This window comes from Lepisosteus oculatus, chromosome 3 (genome assembly GCF_040954835.1).
Source record: "Lepisosteus oculatus isolate fLepOcu1 chromosome 3, fLepOcu1.hap2, whole genome shotgun sequence".
NCBI lineage: Eukaryota > Metazoa > Chordata > Actinopteri > Semionotiformes > Lepisosteidae > Lepisosteus > Lepisosteus oculatus.
This window is the reverse complement of record NC_090698.1, coordinates 2639475-2655643: the sequence shown is the minus strand read 5'-3', so window position 1 is coordinate 2655643 and position 16169 is coordinate 2639475. Positions and strand designations below refer to the sequence as shown.

Below are 16169 nucleotides of genomic sequence, written 5' to 3'. Positions count from 1 at the left end.
ACCCTGATCGTAGGTAGATCTTAGATCACAGGGCTACGTAATCCATAGCAATCTTGTTTTTTTTACTTAATAGAACAATACATCAATTACACCTGATCCATCTGCTAACAGCTCCCCTTAACCATTTACTCTCCTTATGCAACCTGGAACTGGAGGCTTTGGCGCGGTGGGCTTCAATAAGCTGGTTTAGCAATCTTTTGTGCATTTACTGTTTTTATTTTGATTCACCGCTGCAACATAAAATAGCTTAAAATAACCAGGCGCTGTACAGCAGGTGCACAGCACTGCGGTCCAGGCGACGGCCCGGGAGTGGAACTTTCCGGTTTATTTGTTTTGTTTTTTTCATTTAGTCCAGCGTGTGTGCAATGCCGCTTCTCTTAAAACGACAAATGACCAATGCTGTTTAAACGCCTGACTCCCACAGTCGTGATTAATCGGGGGAAAAGCACTGCGCACCGTGGCTACCCACTGCGTGACGTCACGCACAACTTCACCGCAAACGGCGAGGTTCCGGCCTCGGGTCACGTGGGTGCGCGGAGGGCTGTTGCGTAAGCGCTAGTAAGACGTCACTCAGAGGCTGCATTGTCCAGCTCTGGTCACCACGTCACAAAATAAAATAGTACTAGTCCAAGGAATAGCGACCGGCTACATTCCTTGGGATAAAGGGGTGTCCTACACGGACAGTTCTAACAGAAACAAGCCTTTTAATCTTTAGCGTAAAAGACTGCATGGGGACCTGCTACAAGTGTTCAAAAGTCGCAGTGGCCACGGGACACGAAGGGCTGTGGGCGTCTGGGAGGAGCTCTGCGTGAAGACTGCAGGCCAAGCTCGTCATACAGATCGATTAGTTACTAGGAAACGCGCTGAACTGATCGGGTGGGAGACGGCAGTTGAGGGCAGTAACCGCTAGGGGGCAGATCTGGGGAGTCTCAGGATGCAGGTGGTACCCGGGTTTGAGGTGAAGCAATGACGCGTCTAGACTCAGGCCATGCCCTGACATTTTTCTCTCTAAACAGTACGGGGTTTGCAAGTCGCTGGTTTCAGTGGAAGTTTTAAGGAAGACAGACATGACTGGCCGTCCGGTCCACAGAGACACGGGGCCGCTTCCTCACGCAACTCGGTAGGCGTTGGAATTAAAAACCAAAAAGGACACGGGTTAAAAATTCTCTTACTCTTTTTTTAATAACCACAATGAGAACTTTCACATTGTAAAAATAAAAAACAAAACAAAAAAACAACCAAGCAGCTTTAAAATGAGAGGTGAGACCTAGCTGAAAATGAAGACATCGGACAAAAAAAAAAACAAGAGAGAAAGATCACACGTCAGCACGAAATTCACAACTTTCCAACAACCGCTTTACAAAAAGAAGAGTCCGTAGTATCGGTCTGAGAAGCAAACATGTAGGAAAGTAACTCCTGAGACCAACAGTGCGGGGATCTGGGGTTCGGGTATTGTCGCGTGCACCCGGCCTGCTTGTTTTCACTGGAATTGCAGAGTGTTTTCCTGGGCGGTACCGGTCCTGCCTGCTCCAGTCCAGCTGCTTCCAGCGGTCACTGGTCAGGGCCGGAGCCGCCGAGCTGGCTGAGGCCGGGACGGTCTGGCCCGGCCGGGCCGTCAGTCGGGCTGTAGGAGCGCAGCAGACAGGCCCGCTGGGACCGGCTTGGGCTCATCTGGTCCCGACGAGCCGAAATGGCTCCCGAGAGCCACAGAGGCCGATCACATCGGCAGGCACATTACCCAGGAAGGCCCACCCGAGACTGCGGGTGCAGGCGACCCACTGACACACAAACCCCCCCCGCCGCGAATCCGTTCAGACCCCTGCTCGGGTCGGTCCGAATTCACAACCGGAACATGAAACCATACAACGATCATAAAAAACAACTCTTTCCGTTTTCTAAGCTATACTGCACCAAACTCTGGAAACCCTAAATCTTGCAAACTGTCTGTTTTACACACGAACCTGGACCGCGGACCGCTCTGCCATCAGACACCGTCCACCGCTCACAAAGCGGACCTCCCCGCTATCCTCGCCTTTCCAGTCCATTAATCTCGTCACTGGCTCACAGTTCTTAAAAAAACTGCATGTTTTTTTTTTAAAGTACACCCGTTTCGTGTTTGCCATCGATATGGCCGGCCATTTCAAAATGCATAGAAGATTGCGATATAAATATTAGACTCGATGGTAGCTTGAGGGAGATTGTCTCGCGTACAGAGAACGGAATACACCCGCGCGCAGGGGCGGGCTGAATCGGCCCACGCGTGGGTGCTCTGTCGCAGTGCCTCCCCTCGCCTTGTGCTCTGTGGGTAGAAACTCATGGATGCAGGTAATTCAAATCGGGCAGCGAGCAGTCACCCTGCGGTTTATTCCGGCTGGTCACTGGATGTATCACCGGGCCAGATGACCGGTTCTCTCCCAGCTCTGCAGGTGCTGCTGCTCGAAAGAGACCTGGGAGCGCCCCCTGCAGGACCAGGACAGGACACTGCCCTGTCCCAGGGCATATGTGGACAATTCAGAGACACCAACCAATCAGCATGTCTTTGGAAACCACAGTGCCTGAATTTCTTCCATTTTGACGTGTGTGTGTGTGTGTGTGTGGGGGGGGGGGGGGGGGGGGGGAATTGGCAAGAACATGCAAACTCCACACAGAAGGACCGGACTCAAACCCAGGCCCCATGAGGTGTGAGGCTCTGCAAGCAGGGATCTCGGCTGTGAGAAAAGCACTGTGCTCCAGCACTGACGTTAGGCTTTTCTTCTCATGGAATGGCGGTCGGACACCCGTGGTTCCCCGATTCCGGGAGTAAAGGAGTCGGAGTGGCCCGGCTCGGTTCCTCCACAGTGTGCTCTGTACTGCCAGTGTGCGTGTGCGTGTGCGTGGGGTTAGCGGGGGGCGAGAACTCCACATCGGGACGTCCGAACGACACCTCCTCCCCCGGACCTGCGCATTCTTGTACAATTCGTGTAGAAGCGGGAGGTCTGGCACGGCGGGCTCGGGCGCCAGCGAGACTCGGGCCGCGCTGCTGCAAACCCTCGGGCTTTTCCAACGAGGACCCACCAGAACCGGCCCGACCCCGACCGCCTGGGCCCCACGAGGAGGGGGACACCCTGAGATCACGGCACTCTCGCCAAGCCCAGCTCTTCACACAATCCCTTTGAGGGCGTCTGCAGTCACGGAGACGTCTGCTGTCCCACCCCAAGGGTGTCTGTGCTTGCTGGTGGGACACAGGAGTGCCGGCTGGGTTTTCTTCCACGTACTGAAATCCTTATCTGTCATGGTCGGCACGCCCTGACACTGAGAGGTGGTTCAGTGACGCCCCTGGCGGGAATGATCTGTCCCCTGAGGGTGGAATCAGGAGGAAGCCAGGCCGACGCACAGTCGCACCCCCCCTGAACCCCCATTCCCCCCAGGCTGGGTGGCCAGGAGAGCGCCGGTGCGCCGCGACAGGCCGTGGTCAAGCGGGTCTCTGCCTCTTCCACCTCCCCGCCAGCAGAGGGAGCCGAGCCGCAGCTCCTGCGGGGCTGGAGATGAGCTTCACCCGTTTCTCTCCGCTGGGCGCTGGGCGTTCCCCGTTTTTTTTTAATCCCGTCACATTCAAAGAGCCGTTCAGTTCCGTTTTTCCCCCCCTCCCTTTTTTTTGTGTCAAAGAAAAACAAGTTCCCCGTTGGGGGGCCGGTTGACGAAGGCTCAGCACTTCCTGGGGCGCTGAGAGGGGCCGAGGGCCGCAGCGGTACCCGGTACCGTCCGCGGGGCTGGGCCGGCCTAGCTGTGGGCCAGCTGGGCCTCCTCGCCGGCGTGGCACTTCTTGAGGTGCTTCTCCAGGGTGGCGTAGACGGTGAAGGGCACGTGGCACAGCTGGCAGAGGAAGGGCGCCCTGCCGCCCTGCAGGCCGTGGGTCTTCATGTGGCGCGTCAGCTTGCTGGACTGGGCGCAGGCGTAGCTGCAGAGCGCGCAGCGGTAGGGCCGCTCGCCCGTGTGGCTGCGCCGGTGCACCGTCAGGTTGCTGCTGTTCTTGAAGCTCTTGCCGCAGAACTCGCAGGTGTCCCCGCGCCGCCCCGCCCGGCCCTCCGGCTCCGCGCCGCGCCGGGGCGTGCCGTCCCCGCTGGCGATGCCGCTCTCCTCCGAGTTCTCCAGCGACGCCTCCGAGGGGCTCCCGAACGGCGAGCTGGGGGCCGGCTCGTCCACGCGCCCCGGGAACAGGCTGGGCAGCCCCTGCTTGGCCGGGGGGGAGCCGGGGACCAGGCCGAGGGAGGACAGCAGGCTGCCGGACCCGGGTTCGGGCACGGCCGCCTCCCCCTGCGGCGGGCCGCCCTCCGCCGCGTCCCGGCCGAGCTCCTCCGACACCTCCGCCTTCAGCACGAACTCCTGCTCCAGCTCCTGCCAGCCGCCCGGCTCTCCCGCCGCCCCGCGGTGCGTCTTCATGTGGCGCTTGAGCTTGCTGGACTGGGCGCAGGCGTGGTCGCACAGCGGGCAGCGGTAGGGCCGCTCGCCCGTGTGGCAGCGCCGGTGCACCACCAGGTTGCTCAGGGACTTGAAGACCTTGCCGCAGAACTCGCAGGCCTTGCCGCCGGGGGGCGTGGCCGCCGGGGGGCAGGGGGAGCCGGCGGGGGGGCCGGGCGAGGCGGAGGGGGAGTGGACGCCGCCGGCCAGCTCCTTGAGCCGGGCGGAGAAGTCGAGGACGTGGTCCGGCCCGGCTTCCAGGCCCTGGGATTGCGGGAGGCAGGGGGCGGTCAGGTGGAAGGCGGCGGTCAGGGCGGGCCCCAGGCGCTGCGCGGTCAGGAGCCCGGCAGCCAGCTGCTGCTCCTCCAGGGAGAAAGGGGGCGACCCCCGTGGGTCGGGCGGCGGCTCCAGGTAGATGCTGAGGCCGTGCGTGTGCTGGGCGTGCTGCAGGAGACACCAGGCGCTGGTGAACAGCTCCTTGCAGGAGTGGCAGGTGTAGCAGGGCGGCTCCTCCGGGTCTGAAACACATGGGCAGGGGAGAGGGTCGTCAGAAATGCAGAGTCAGCCTGGGGACCACAGAGGGGTGACCCTGGGCCCCATCTAGGGGCTGCAGGACTGTCGGAGCTGCTGGCTAGCAGGGAGTCTGCGGGGGGACACAAATGGGTGGCGCACAGCACTCAGAAGCCCATCGGTGAATCCCCGCACACAGAACATGTACAGCAGGGGACCCCAAACCCCAGCGGCACCAGTAGCACCCTGGAGAGCCTGCCAGCAGGAACTGGCTTTCAGATCCAGGGCTCTGCCGGGGTATCCCCGAAACACAGGCAGGCAGGCTGCAATGGGAGCCCTTCCCCAGCACGGCGAGCGGGGGAAGGAAAAGAGAGGCGCGCAGGTGAGGACTGACAGCAGCGCGAGGTGACATGTCTGTCGGAAGGTATTTTTAAATCGTCGCTTCCTCTGCTTCCTGAGTGCCCTACAGTCCAATTAAAGCTGCAAATTGCTAATTAGCACAATGAGGAGCTTATGCAAATCGGCTCTTAGTGCCTTTGATAAATGAGCTGTTTGTGCATATTTAAAAAAAAAAGAACCTAAGAAAAAGAAAAAGGCAAAAATACAAATAAAAATCTGATTTTCTCTGCACAGTTTGGGGTGGAACAGCTTAATGCTCTTTGTGGGAGCAGTCGGAGCTCCAGATTGTCTTCCGGTTGGGAAAACAAAAACAACTTCTCTCTCAGGTAGCACACACCGTTCTTTCACACACTTGAGAAAAACGAATCAAGAACTCAAAATGGAAAACAGAAATCTGAATGAAGCGGACAGGAAGAAAACAAGGCACCTTTCCCTAAATAAAATTGTGCATCGGGCAGATTTTTTAATTAAAATACTTCCCCTTTACATTTCAACGTGACGTATGCATTGCGCCGGAGCTCCGCAAGGCTGCGCTGGCAGGCAGGCTGCAGCGGGGTCAGGCTGCTGCAGTAGGGGTGCAGTACAGGTGGACCAGCAGGTGGCGCTTCTCCATTGTGCTTCTGAGCCAAAGCGATACTACTGTCCAGCCTACTGACGGGCTGCTGTGCAGTTTCTGCGAGCTCTTCCGTCTACCCCGCAGGTGTATGTGCGTAGGGCTATTAACAGAATTCTACATAAGCAAATAAGCTGCAAATTCTCTCTCTCTTAGTTTAAGACCAAGGACTGCTTGCCCAATTATCCACATTTTCTATTCAATTGCCTTAAGTTTTGCCTGTCGGGCCTGAGGGGCGAATGACAGAGTTTATTTTTTAGTGAATACAGTGAAAATGCTTCTGAACTGAGCCTTCTTGAAATGAGAACCCGCTCCAGTCCCCTGATCCTGCACAGCCTGATCCGCCCCAGGTTTTACCAAGCTCCCAGGCATTGTGCCAGAGCCCTGATGGGGTGCTGGTCATTTCATTTTTATGCTGGGTCAATTGCGTCAGGCAGACAGCATGGAGTTAAAGTGAATACAAATCTCTACTGGCTCATCCGCACCACTAGTCTGAGAGCCGGGCGCGTGTGAGACCTGGAGCGGATCAGCGTGCCGAGTGCGAACGCAGAGGGGCGTGTGCACGCCAGCCGTCTGGCTTCCCCCCCAACTCAGTTGCTCTCCCTGGGGTCCCGGGGCCCCTGGTGCAGAAGAGCGAGGAGCTTTTGATAAGATTCCTGTTTCGCCTCGAGTAGCATCTGAATATTAAACAGAGGCAATAACCACTAATTAAAAATGCAGATTGGCTGGGGTGTTAACGAGCAGAGGCTGAATGTGATCCCCCTGGGGAAAGGCTTCCCTGACAGCAAGAGGAGAGGAGCAGACAGTGAGAGAGACAGGAGGCGGAGAGGAGAGAGACAGGGGGCAGACAGTGAGAGAGACAGGAGGCGGAGAGGAGAGAGACAGGGGGCAGACAGTGAGAGAGACAGGAGGCGGAGAGGAGAGAGAGACAGAAGGCGGAGAGGAGAGAGACGGGGCAGACAGTGAGAGAGAGACAGGAGAGGAGAGAGAGAGACGGGGGGCGGAGAGGAGAGAGACAGGGGGCAGACAGTGAGAGAGACAGGGGGCAGACAGTGAGAGAGACAGGGGGCAGAGAGGAGAGAGAGACAGGAGGCGGAGAGGAGAGAGACGGGGCAGACAGTGAGAGAGACAGGGGGCATACAGTGAGAGAGAGACAGGAGAGGAGAGAGAGAGACGGGGGGCGGAGAGGGGAGAGAGACAGAGCAGGGACAGAGAGTGAGAGACAGCAGGGACAAAGAGTGAGAGACAGGGGGCAAAGGAAAGAGTGAGAGGTGAGAGAGTGAGAGGGAGACAGAGATAGGGGGAGTAGGAGAGGGAGAGGGAGGTGAGGAGGGGGAGACACAAAGAGAGACAGAGGGGAGAGAGAGAGGGAGACGAGGAGGGGGGAGAGAGAGGGTGAGAGGGAGACGGGGTGGTGGGGGATTGGAGGGTTGAGAGAAATGAGGGAGCTGTACCTATCTGGGGCGGCGCTGGGAATACGGGCTAATAAAAACTAATTAGAAATGGAAATGTGCTTGGTGTTAACGAGGGACAAGCACTGGACTCTCCTGCGAGAGAGAGATAATTGCCAAGAGGGGCAAATTAATGAGCTTTCAGGACCTTGCGAAGCTCCTGCAGAATAATATTGCAGAATCAGACCCGCGACTTGACCAGACACCCACAGCACACAGGTACGGAACAGAGCACCAGAACCCCACTTCCTGTCACGGGTACGGCATGGGGGAACGGAACCCCACTTCCTGTCACGGGTAAGGAAAAGAAGCCTGTTTCCTGACACAGAGCCGATCCAGCTATTCCTTCTCCTGCTGTGCACACAAGCTTTCACTGCCTCCAGGATAAAGGGGCTCAGCTTTTGCAAGCGCTTCTCCCGTACAAACAAGGGTTCCCAAAACAGGCGGGGTGAAGGGGAACATTTCAGCAGAATAATGGGGTGAAAGACTGTGACCCCGATGCTTATTCCTGATCCTGACAACAAATAAAAACTGTAAATCTGCCCACAAATTTCACCCACAGCCACAGAGCACTAGGCTACTTAATAATTCAATCAATGATTAGTTTCATAATTATCATATTTATAAGGCACCTTTACAAACCAAAGGACGCCGTGAATAGTGATAAAGAAAGAAAAAAAAGTACAATAAAAAGTAAAAGAAAAAAATGAAACAAGAACATACAGGTTCCTAGAGATTGAGTGTAGGGCAATCAGACGTAGGCCCTAGAAAAAAGGTGAATTTTGAGTTTGGGTTTGAGAGTCAAAGAGAGTCAGAGTTCATCTCTTGAGAAGTCTGAGGAAGGGCATTCCATAACCCAGCAGGACAATATTCCGAGATTCAGTCCTGGGTGGAGTGAGAGGAGCCTACAGGAGGGAGTGTGAACATGGAGGAGTTCAGGGATGTGTGATGGAGCCAGACTGCTTACAGCCTTCAAGATCAGTGACAGGATCTCACATCACATACGTGACTGTATAGGCAGTAAGAGCCTGAAGTGTAGGAGTGATATGTTGCTGGTGTCTGGTGTGAGTAAGTCTAGTTGCAGAGTTCTGGACGTATTGCAGCTTTCTGAAGAGTGTTATGGAGTTATGGAGGCATGAATCAGGCACTCAGCCTCGGACATTGATAGAAATGGCATATGACAGCAATGTTTCTAAGTTGAAAGAGATTTGAATCAAATGTTTCACTTGGGTCTCAAAAGACATGAGGGGATTGAGGACAAGTCACCATGACTGTTGCCTGAATGGGGAAGCCCTCCATCGTCACTGTGAAATGAGTCAAACGAGCTTTCCTGTCAACTCGGCCTTCAACTTTTCAGTCTTTGAAATGTGCTCTCCACGATGGTGCCGCCCCGAGCCCTGTCCTGCCCTCGGGCACCAGCAGGATGACCGGCGGGGCGCGGGGTGCAGAACGAGCTACTCGCCCAGGACTCGGGGGGCAGGTCGTCAGGGGGGCTGAGCCCCCGCAGACGACTTAACAGGGGGAAGGACCCCGGCACTCAGTTCCGCTGTCCGCACGCGGGCACCCTTCGATCCCCTCTCCGGCCGCGTCTCCGTTTCAGGTCCAAAAAGCGGATCGCCCCTACTCCCCATGAGACCCTAAAGTTTTGGGGGTGTTGCCACGCGGCGGCCCAGGCCCTGGACCCCCCTGTGCAGCGAAGGCCACAGAGCCAGCGGCCGTGGGGGGGTGGGTTAATTATAGCGCCCCCCCTGTAGCGCCGCGCGAGGACCGTGACAGCAGGTGTCGTCCCCTGTGTGGCTCGGCGCTGCGGACTTCCCCTCGGGCTATAATTACCCCACCAGGTTTCACTCGGGCGCCCCAGGGGAGAGAGGGAGGAAGGGAGAGGACTGACTGTGCTTCGCCATCCTGCTGCTGGGGGCAGGGGGGCAGAGGGGCAGCATGTCTGTGAAGAGGAGGAGGAGGAGGAGGGGGCGAGGATCTCCAGCCTGCCTGCACTCCTCGTGGCCGACAGCCGGGAGGTCATTCCCAGGGTCATTACCGGCGCCGATCCCTGCGGCCCTCCCTGATGACGGGCCTGGGCTGGCGAATTTAATTAGGGACAGGTAGCTGCTCGCTCGCCTGCCCTGGGGACAGATCCAGTTACCGCAAGCACAGCTGACACGGGCGCCGCCCGCGCAGGCCCAGGCGCTGGGAGAGGGGCCGCTGTCGGTTTAGGCCTTTTAACCGTTCGATCGTGGAGCGGGGGCGAGGGGCTCCGAGGTGGCACCGGTGGGCCGGCCCGGTTCCACGGTTCCGAAGATCCGCACGGATCCCGGACTTGAAATCGGCTGGGCCGGGCGGGCTCTGGCGCGAGCAGGGGGCTCTGAAAGGAGGAAGGAAACGCAGCGCAGCTCAGAGATTTCTCGGCCATGACCCGAATCAGGCCCGCTTCCTTCAGAGAGTTCAAATCAAACCCTCTGAGCGGCAGCAGACAAATCCTTCCTCCTCGTGGTTCCTCTTTCTGGGGTTATAAAAATAAAATCAAATTGAATGAAAGAAAGGTCAGCAATATGTGACAGTGAGGACAGAGGGGGCAGGTGTCACTTCACAGCGCTGAGAGTTTATTATAGAAGCACTGTTTACCGCTGCAGCGCTGACGGTTTCTGAAAGTGGATCTTGATAGTTGTTTTCAAAGGTTTAAAGGTCACCTAGGTTCATGAGTCACCCAAAACATAGCAAAAATTCCTAATGAAGAAATACGAAGTAGAGCAATCGACAACTGTGAGAAATATGACCTCTCCCTCTTACTCACCTAGTCCCAGAGCTTCCTGCTTCACCATTGGTCCGTTGGCCTGCCTATAAATCCCTCCACCAAACAGATCCAGTGGCACCGCCTCCAGCACCCCATTGGCCAGATAGGGGGCCCGCATCAGAGTTCTCCTGGGTGGGGAAGGCGGGCCGTGTGCCTGGAGCTCCTCCTCCCCGAGGCAGGTCCCGCCCCCGCAGCGCCCTCTCTTGTGCTGGATGAAGAGCAGGATGTGTGCCAGGGGGAAAGTGCTCCGGCACTGCCCGCAGGTCAGGAGATCCCGGTCTCCCACGTCCAGGCCGGCAGCTTTCTCCGACACGGAATCGGCGACATCGCCAGGCTCCGGCTCGTCTGCGGACAAGGACGGAAACATCCGGAGTGAGGCCGAGCTGAAAACGACGTCGTGCAGCCTCCTTCGCCCTCCCGCGCCCACACCAGGCGGGCTCACCGATCGCGCTGGCAGGGGCCCTGGCTGGGCCTCCACATAGGGCTCCTCCCCGCACCCCCCCCACCTAGTGCCCACGGGACTCTGCGGCGCCCTCCCGAGGCGAGGCAGGATCACTACAGCTCGCAAAGAAGCATCAGCAAGCAGAGTCCTGACGAACAACAAACCCGCCCCGGTCCGGACACCTCCCTGACCTCTGCCCCACGCTCCAGGACAGCGCCGGCCACCCACAGGCGCGCGTCTCCGTCTGCGAGAAGCCTCTCGGCGCTCCAGTAGCGCGCTGGTCTTGGACGAGGAAGGCTGCCCGGACATGCGCTGCCGAGCCAGAGGTCACAGGACCACAGACCCGGGCGGCACTGGACACCGCTGTCCCGCCGCGGAGGCAGTCTGAAAAAGCCCAGGCTCTCTCCCTTTGCTCTCGTGCACCTGACGGCCATGCTGGCTCCGAAGCGGGAGGGGAGGAGGGGAGGAGGGGAGGCGGGACGACTGTCTCACAGACACACAGACGCGCTCAGTCCTGCCCCCCCCCCCCTCCCCTCCGCGCAGTCCTGCGAGACCCGGCATGCCGATCCTCCCTCCCTGTTGTCAGTAAACACGGCCCTCTGCTTCCTCGCCGCCTGAAAACAGGTTTGGCTTCTCCGGGCTGCCTGGCCCAGAGTGTGCACCCTGTAACCCGCAGGACTGTGCCAGGGCTGCACCCCTGGGGTCAAGCCCCCCCACCCCGTGACCCCGTGACCCCGTGACCGTCTCCGGTTCGTCCCGGACCTGGTTGTGAATTATCCGGTTTTGGCTGGTGTTGCACAAAGGCGCCACGGAATCAACAGCCACCCCTCTTTGTTCTGGCTTTTTACTCTTCAGAGGTCTGGTCTTCCCCTTTCAGGTTCTCACGAAAACATTAAACACAAGACCACAGTGAATAAACCGAAATTCCCCTCAGCGCCAGCATTCCCCCTGCCGAACGAACTCAAGGCCGGTCACGTACAAGAGGAGCCGTTCAGCACATCTGGCCTGTGTGCCAGTTCGCTGCTCCCAGGACCTCATCCAGCGGCTTCTTAGAAAGAAGCCAGGATATCAACTAGGCAGCCTGTTCCACACTCCCACCACCCTTCATGTAAAGAAGTGCCACCGGTTCTCGCTTTTATATCACTGCTCTGCGGTTTTCTACTTGTGCCCTCTGGTCCATGTCTCACTGATGGTCAAGCAGTCTGCTGGTTTGAGTTCGGCAGCTCCTTTGAGGATTCTGAAGTCTTCAGTCATGCCCCCTCGTGGTCAGGTCTATTCAGGACTAAAGAGACTCAGTTCCCGCAGCCTGTCAGTGTGGGACACTCCTTTCCCCCTAAAGAGACTCAGTTCCCGCAGCCTGTCAGTGTGGGACACACATCTTGAGCTTGGGATTGTTTCGGATTCCAGAGCCGCAGTTTCTGACCAAAACTGTACGCGATCGTCTGAGGTCTCACTACTACACTTCATTTAAAATCTAGACTCCAAACCTTTCTTTTCAGAAGGGCTTTTGCCAAATCAGTGTCTGTGTCTACTCCGTTTCCTAACTTCTGCTGCACTTCTAATCGATTATCTTCTTAAGTTAGCCTTCTAAGGCCCTTTGTAATTTGCTATCCTTACAAGCACCTAGCGTAAAACACACGCTTTGAGATGCTACTTTTAAAACTGTTATACAAATTACCATTACTATAATAAATTATTATTATTATTTGCAGAATTCTAACATACCTCTTGACACAAATTCAACAGTGATAAAATCTACAAATCTCGACATCCGGTTCCACTTTTTGATTGTTTCCTCACACAATCTGAGAGATGCTGCAGCACCATAAACACCCAAGTGTTTCAGAAGCAGTCTCTTACAGCGCAGCGTTTCCCATCTTGTATTTCTAGAGGGAATTTCTGCGGCCGGCATGCTTTAACATACTTGTCTACATTGTACACCTTCTCCTCATTACATTCTTGTGCGTTTCTGAGTGGAGCGTTGTGGCAGGGAGGGGGCAGCCTGGCCTGCATGTCTTCTTTACCAGTAATCCAGCTCTTCCTTACAGGATCCCAGAGAGCTGTGCAGGCTGTTCCAGCCCCCCACATGTCTCGGTGTAAAGACGCTTGCTCTCTCTGTCCCCTGGTGACCCCGAGTCTGCCCCGCCGACGACAGAGCCTCCGACGAGAGACCGACAGACGCAGAGAGGTCTCCTCCTCCCCTGGGCAAATTCAGGATTTTCCTCTCGGGGACTTTTTTTCGCGACAGAGCAGGCGCGTCTTGACATTTGTTCCGCAGAGAAGCATGAGTCGGGCGCCGGCTGAGTCACAGGCGAGCCACAGTCGGCTCTGCGCCACGTCCCCCTCCCCGGGGCTGGAGGGGGGTGCACCTGGACACCCCGGCCGGCGTGACTGGCTCTGGTGCCGCCGACTCGTTCTCAAACCACACGGGCTCATCCGCGCCCCCCGGGCCGGGCCCGACTCAGAGCCCGTCTCGGGGGGCATTCCAGCCCAGGAGCACCGAGCCCCACGGAAATCCCAAAGTGTCCGTCCGGGAAGGAGCGCTTAGTTGGGTTTAGCTCCAAATGTCCAGCCGGATTGCAATAAAGAACTGGAATCACTCCGAGGATGAGACACTAGGATCCCACTGCGCGAGCTACTCAGAGGTGGTTGTGGAGAGCCCCAGTCCTGCTGGACTTTGACAGACCACCTTCAAATTGTCCATTCCTGGACACAGGAGAACAGTTCCCTTCTGACCACTGGCCACTGGCACTGACGATTTGTTCCATCCATTGCTCAGAGAGCAGCTGACCAGTGTGAGAACAGCAGCACCCCGAAGCTGAGACCACATTACCCCCATCCCCCCTGGCGTGCACACTGCGGGTTTCAGGGCGACCTGCAGCTCCGGGGGTGACATACGAGTCGCCCCTCTAGGCAGCCGAACCCGAAGAACGAGCACAGACCGGCCCGGACCTCACAGGCTTCGACGGAGCTGGCTTGCCACAAGCAGGGCCGGGGTGTCTGCGCTGGGCTGCCCTGCCCGGCTCCCACCCCGTGTCTCCTCCGCGGCCCGCCGGGATGAGAGCGCTTGAAAACGCTCCACGGAGCCCCGGCCACCGCCGCGACGAGACACACGGGCGTTTACAGTACATCATTTCTACACCGAAGCTGTAAAAAGTCCTTTATTGGAGGGGGGAGGGTGGGGTGACGGTGAAATTAAACAAACTAGAACCTGCGATGTCTAAGTCGACCAGCACGCGCCCTAATTAGCCAGACAGGCTGATTCGTGTGTTGTTGTTTTTTGAAAAAGAAAACGTGACAGCTAGCCGTCAGCCCCACGCTGGGTGCTGGGAGCAGCTCGCCGTGACCCGGCGCGGCTCCGAACTTCCACGCAGCTCGGCGCGTCGCACGGGACAGGGGCACCTGATCGCGGCCATGTCGCCGGACACAACGGCCCGCAGAGGGGAGAGTCACCGGGCCGGGCCGAGCCGAGCCGGTCCGGGCCGTGCGGAGCCGCGCGGGGGGAGACACGTGTCGAGGGGCGCCCCCGGAGCACCTGCGCAGCCCGGCGGCGAGGCGCTCAGGGGCGCTCCGACAGGGAGAGCCGAGCCGGTACCGCCGGACCGGGCCAGCTCGGCGCACGATGTGCTCCCAGGTGAGGCGCGATCGCTGAACCTGCGGAGCCGGGACCCGCGCACCTCCCCGCGCAGCAGAGCACACGCGCGGCATCACCCCCCCGGAATCACGCAGGATTAAAGCACCGCAAGAGCACAACTTTCTCGGTCGCGACGGACGGTGCCCCGCGTAACACGCGGTCTCCGCCGCATTTCCAGAAAGCGGTGGAAAACTGTCACAGCCGCCACGTACAACAATAACAACAACAGCATCAACAACAACACATACACACACACACACAAAAGCAGCCCAAGTTGATCAGAAACAAGGAAGTGCCGAGGAGCGATGAGATTGCTCTCAACTCCAGGACGCCGGGCAGCGTTCAGGGCAAAACTACAGTAACTGCAGCCCCGGTGGGTTCAGGCGGCGCAGGACCGCGGCTCCCCTGCTGTCACGGCGCAGATCGCAGCCGGGCTGGGTCCGCCCGTGGCCCGGATATCAAGTGCGGGTGTGTGTGGGTTTTTTTTTACCTTGAAACGTGCTCAGGTGCTGAGGTCTGCTCCCTAGTTTGCGCCTGGACATCGTCCTTCAGCCGGCGCGTCCCAGGAGCGAATGGCGATCCCTCCTTCCCCGGACACCTCCGCAACACGCAGCGCCGGCACGCTGCCTCCGTCGCCCCGGGTCCCGGTTCTGGGTTCGGCGGTCCGCCCGAATCACTCGCCTTCCTGCTCTCGGGCAGCCAAACCCGCCCTCCCTCTCTCAAGTTCAGACAGCTTCTCCGGCTCCGCGCACGGCCCGGGCTGCTTCGCCTTAGCGCCGCCCGTCTGGGCAGGACACTTCCCCGGCGACCCCGCCTCCGACTGGGCCCCGCGTCTGTCACTCGGCCCGCCACTCCCTAGACCGGCGCGTAAGATTTCCGCCTCCTTAATATTTATTTCTACCCGCAGAAATAGGTCAGAAGTGTCGCAATTCTTCTTGGCGGCTTCCTGAGTCCGAACGGCTCTGTGTTATCCGGTTCCGATCTCGGCGAAGCGCAGTTTCAGCAGTTTGCTCCTGCGGCCACAGTTCCGGTTACCGCAGCGACCCGCCGTAAGGGGGACCCGCTTTCCTTTCTGCATTAACCCCGGTTGTTCCGCTGGTAATTCACTCGGCCGGGGTCCGAGAGCCGACGGGGACCAAGCGGAGGGGGAAGGGAGTTCTTCTCCGGCTCTGCCTGTCCGGTTCAGAGACAAGCAGGAAAGCAGCGAGGGGGTCCGTTCAGTCTCCTCTCACCTCCAGCGTGTCCTCCTGGGTGTAGGCCTGCCCATAGTTCTTTTGCCATTACCGGACCAATTTATTTAATGCTGTCAGTATCTAAATGCATAAACCATAAATTCCATTTTGGAAGTAGAAATGCTGTACACCGGTCTTCACAATTAATGATCAATTTCTGTGTGTGTGTGTAAAAAAACACACAACGGTCCATTCACTCATCTTGAGGGGTGAGATAGGTAAGATTTTATAACTTTATAACCCGTGAACTTCCGAGGGGCTGATCACTGGAGTGAGGTCAGAGCGCCCCCTGGCGAGCGCTCAGCAGAGAGAGCTCTGGCTGGGGCCCCGAACTTTTAAGGAAAAAAAAAAAGGCTTTGGCTGTATAAATGCATTTCAATGCACTCCTGCTGGACGGGCCCAGTCCAACCAGCACAGCTCCAGAACACCCGAACTGGCCAAGGAGAGGGCCCGCGTCTTTCCGGCGCAGAAAGGACTCCAGGCCCGGTCCGGACCTTTCAGGCTTGCCCGGCTCCTTTCCGAAGTGGAGAATGGAAATTTACGGATGCGTGCAGCTTCGTGCCCTATGTAGAGGACCGACACTGAGCCGCCACCTTGTACTGTCTCCAGTCGCACAAGGAGACGCAGGACGGCACCCGTCAGCACACCCCTGAGCACCGC

General features: G+C 57.8%; 1 protein-coding gene across 1 annotated transcript; it reads right to left on the bottom strand.

Annotated features, from left to right (window-relative positions):
- Positions 1–1156: 1156 nt before the first annotated feature.
- znf296 (zinc finger protein 296) lies at positions 1157–15860 on the bottom strand. Its single transcript, XM_069187811.1, has 3 exons — positions 14768–15860; positions 10202–10546; positions 1157–4955 (listed from the first exon to the last, which is right to left on the bottom strand). The coding sequence occupies exons 1-3, from the start codon at positions 14817–14819 to the stop codon at positions 3760–3762; spliced, it is 1593 nt and encodes a 530-aa protein (XP_069043912.1). The 5' UTR covers positions 14820–15860; the 3' UTR covers positions 1157–3759.
- Positions 15861–16169: the final 309 nt, after the last annotated feature.

Excerpts from the sequence above, each read along its gene's own strand:
- znf296 (XM_069187811.1), bottom strand. The coding sequence starts at position 14,819 with ATGTCCAGGCGCAAACTAGGGAGCAGACCTCAGCACCTGAGCACGTTT. Across the intron at positions 10,547-14,767 it reads GCACCTGAGCACGTTTCAAG|ACGAGCCGGAGCCTGGCGAT; the intron begins GTAAAAAAAAAC and ends CCTTGTCCGCAG. Across the intron at positions 4,956-10,201 it reads GCAGGAAGCTCTGGGACTAG|ACCCGGAGGAGCCGCCCTGC; the intron begins GTGAGTAAGAGG and ends CATGTGTTTCAG.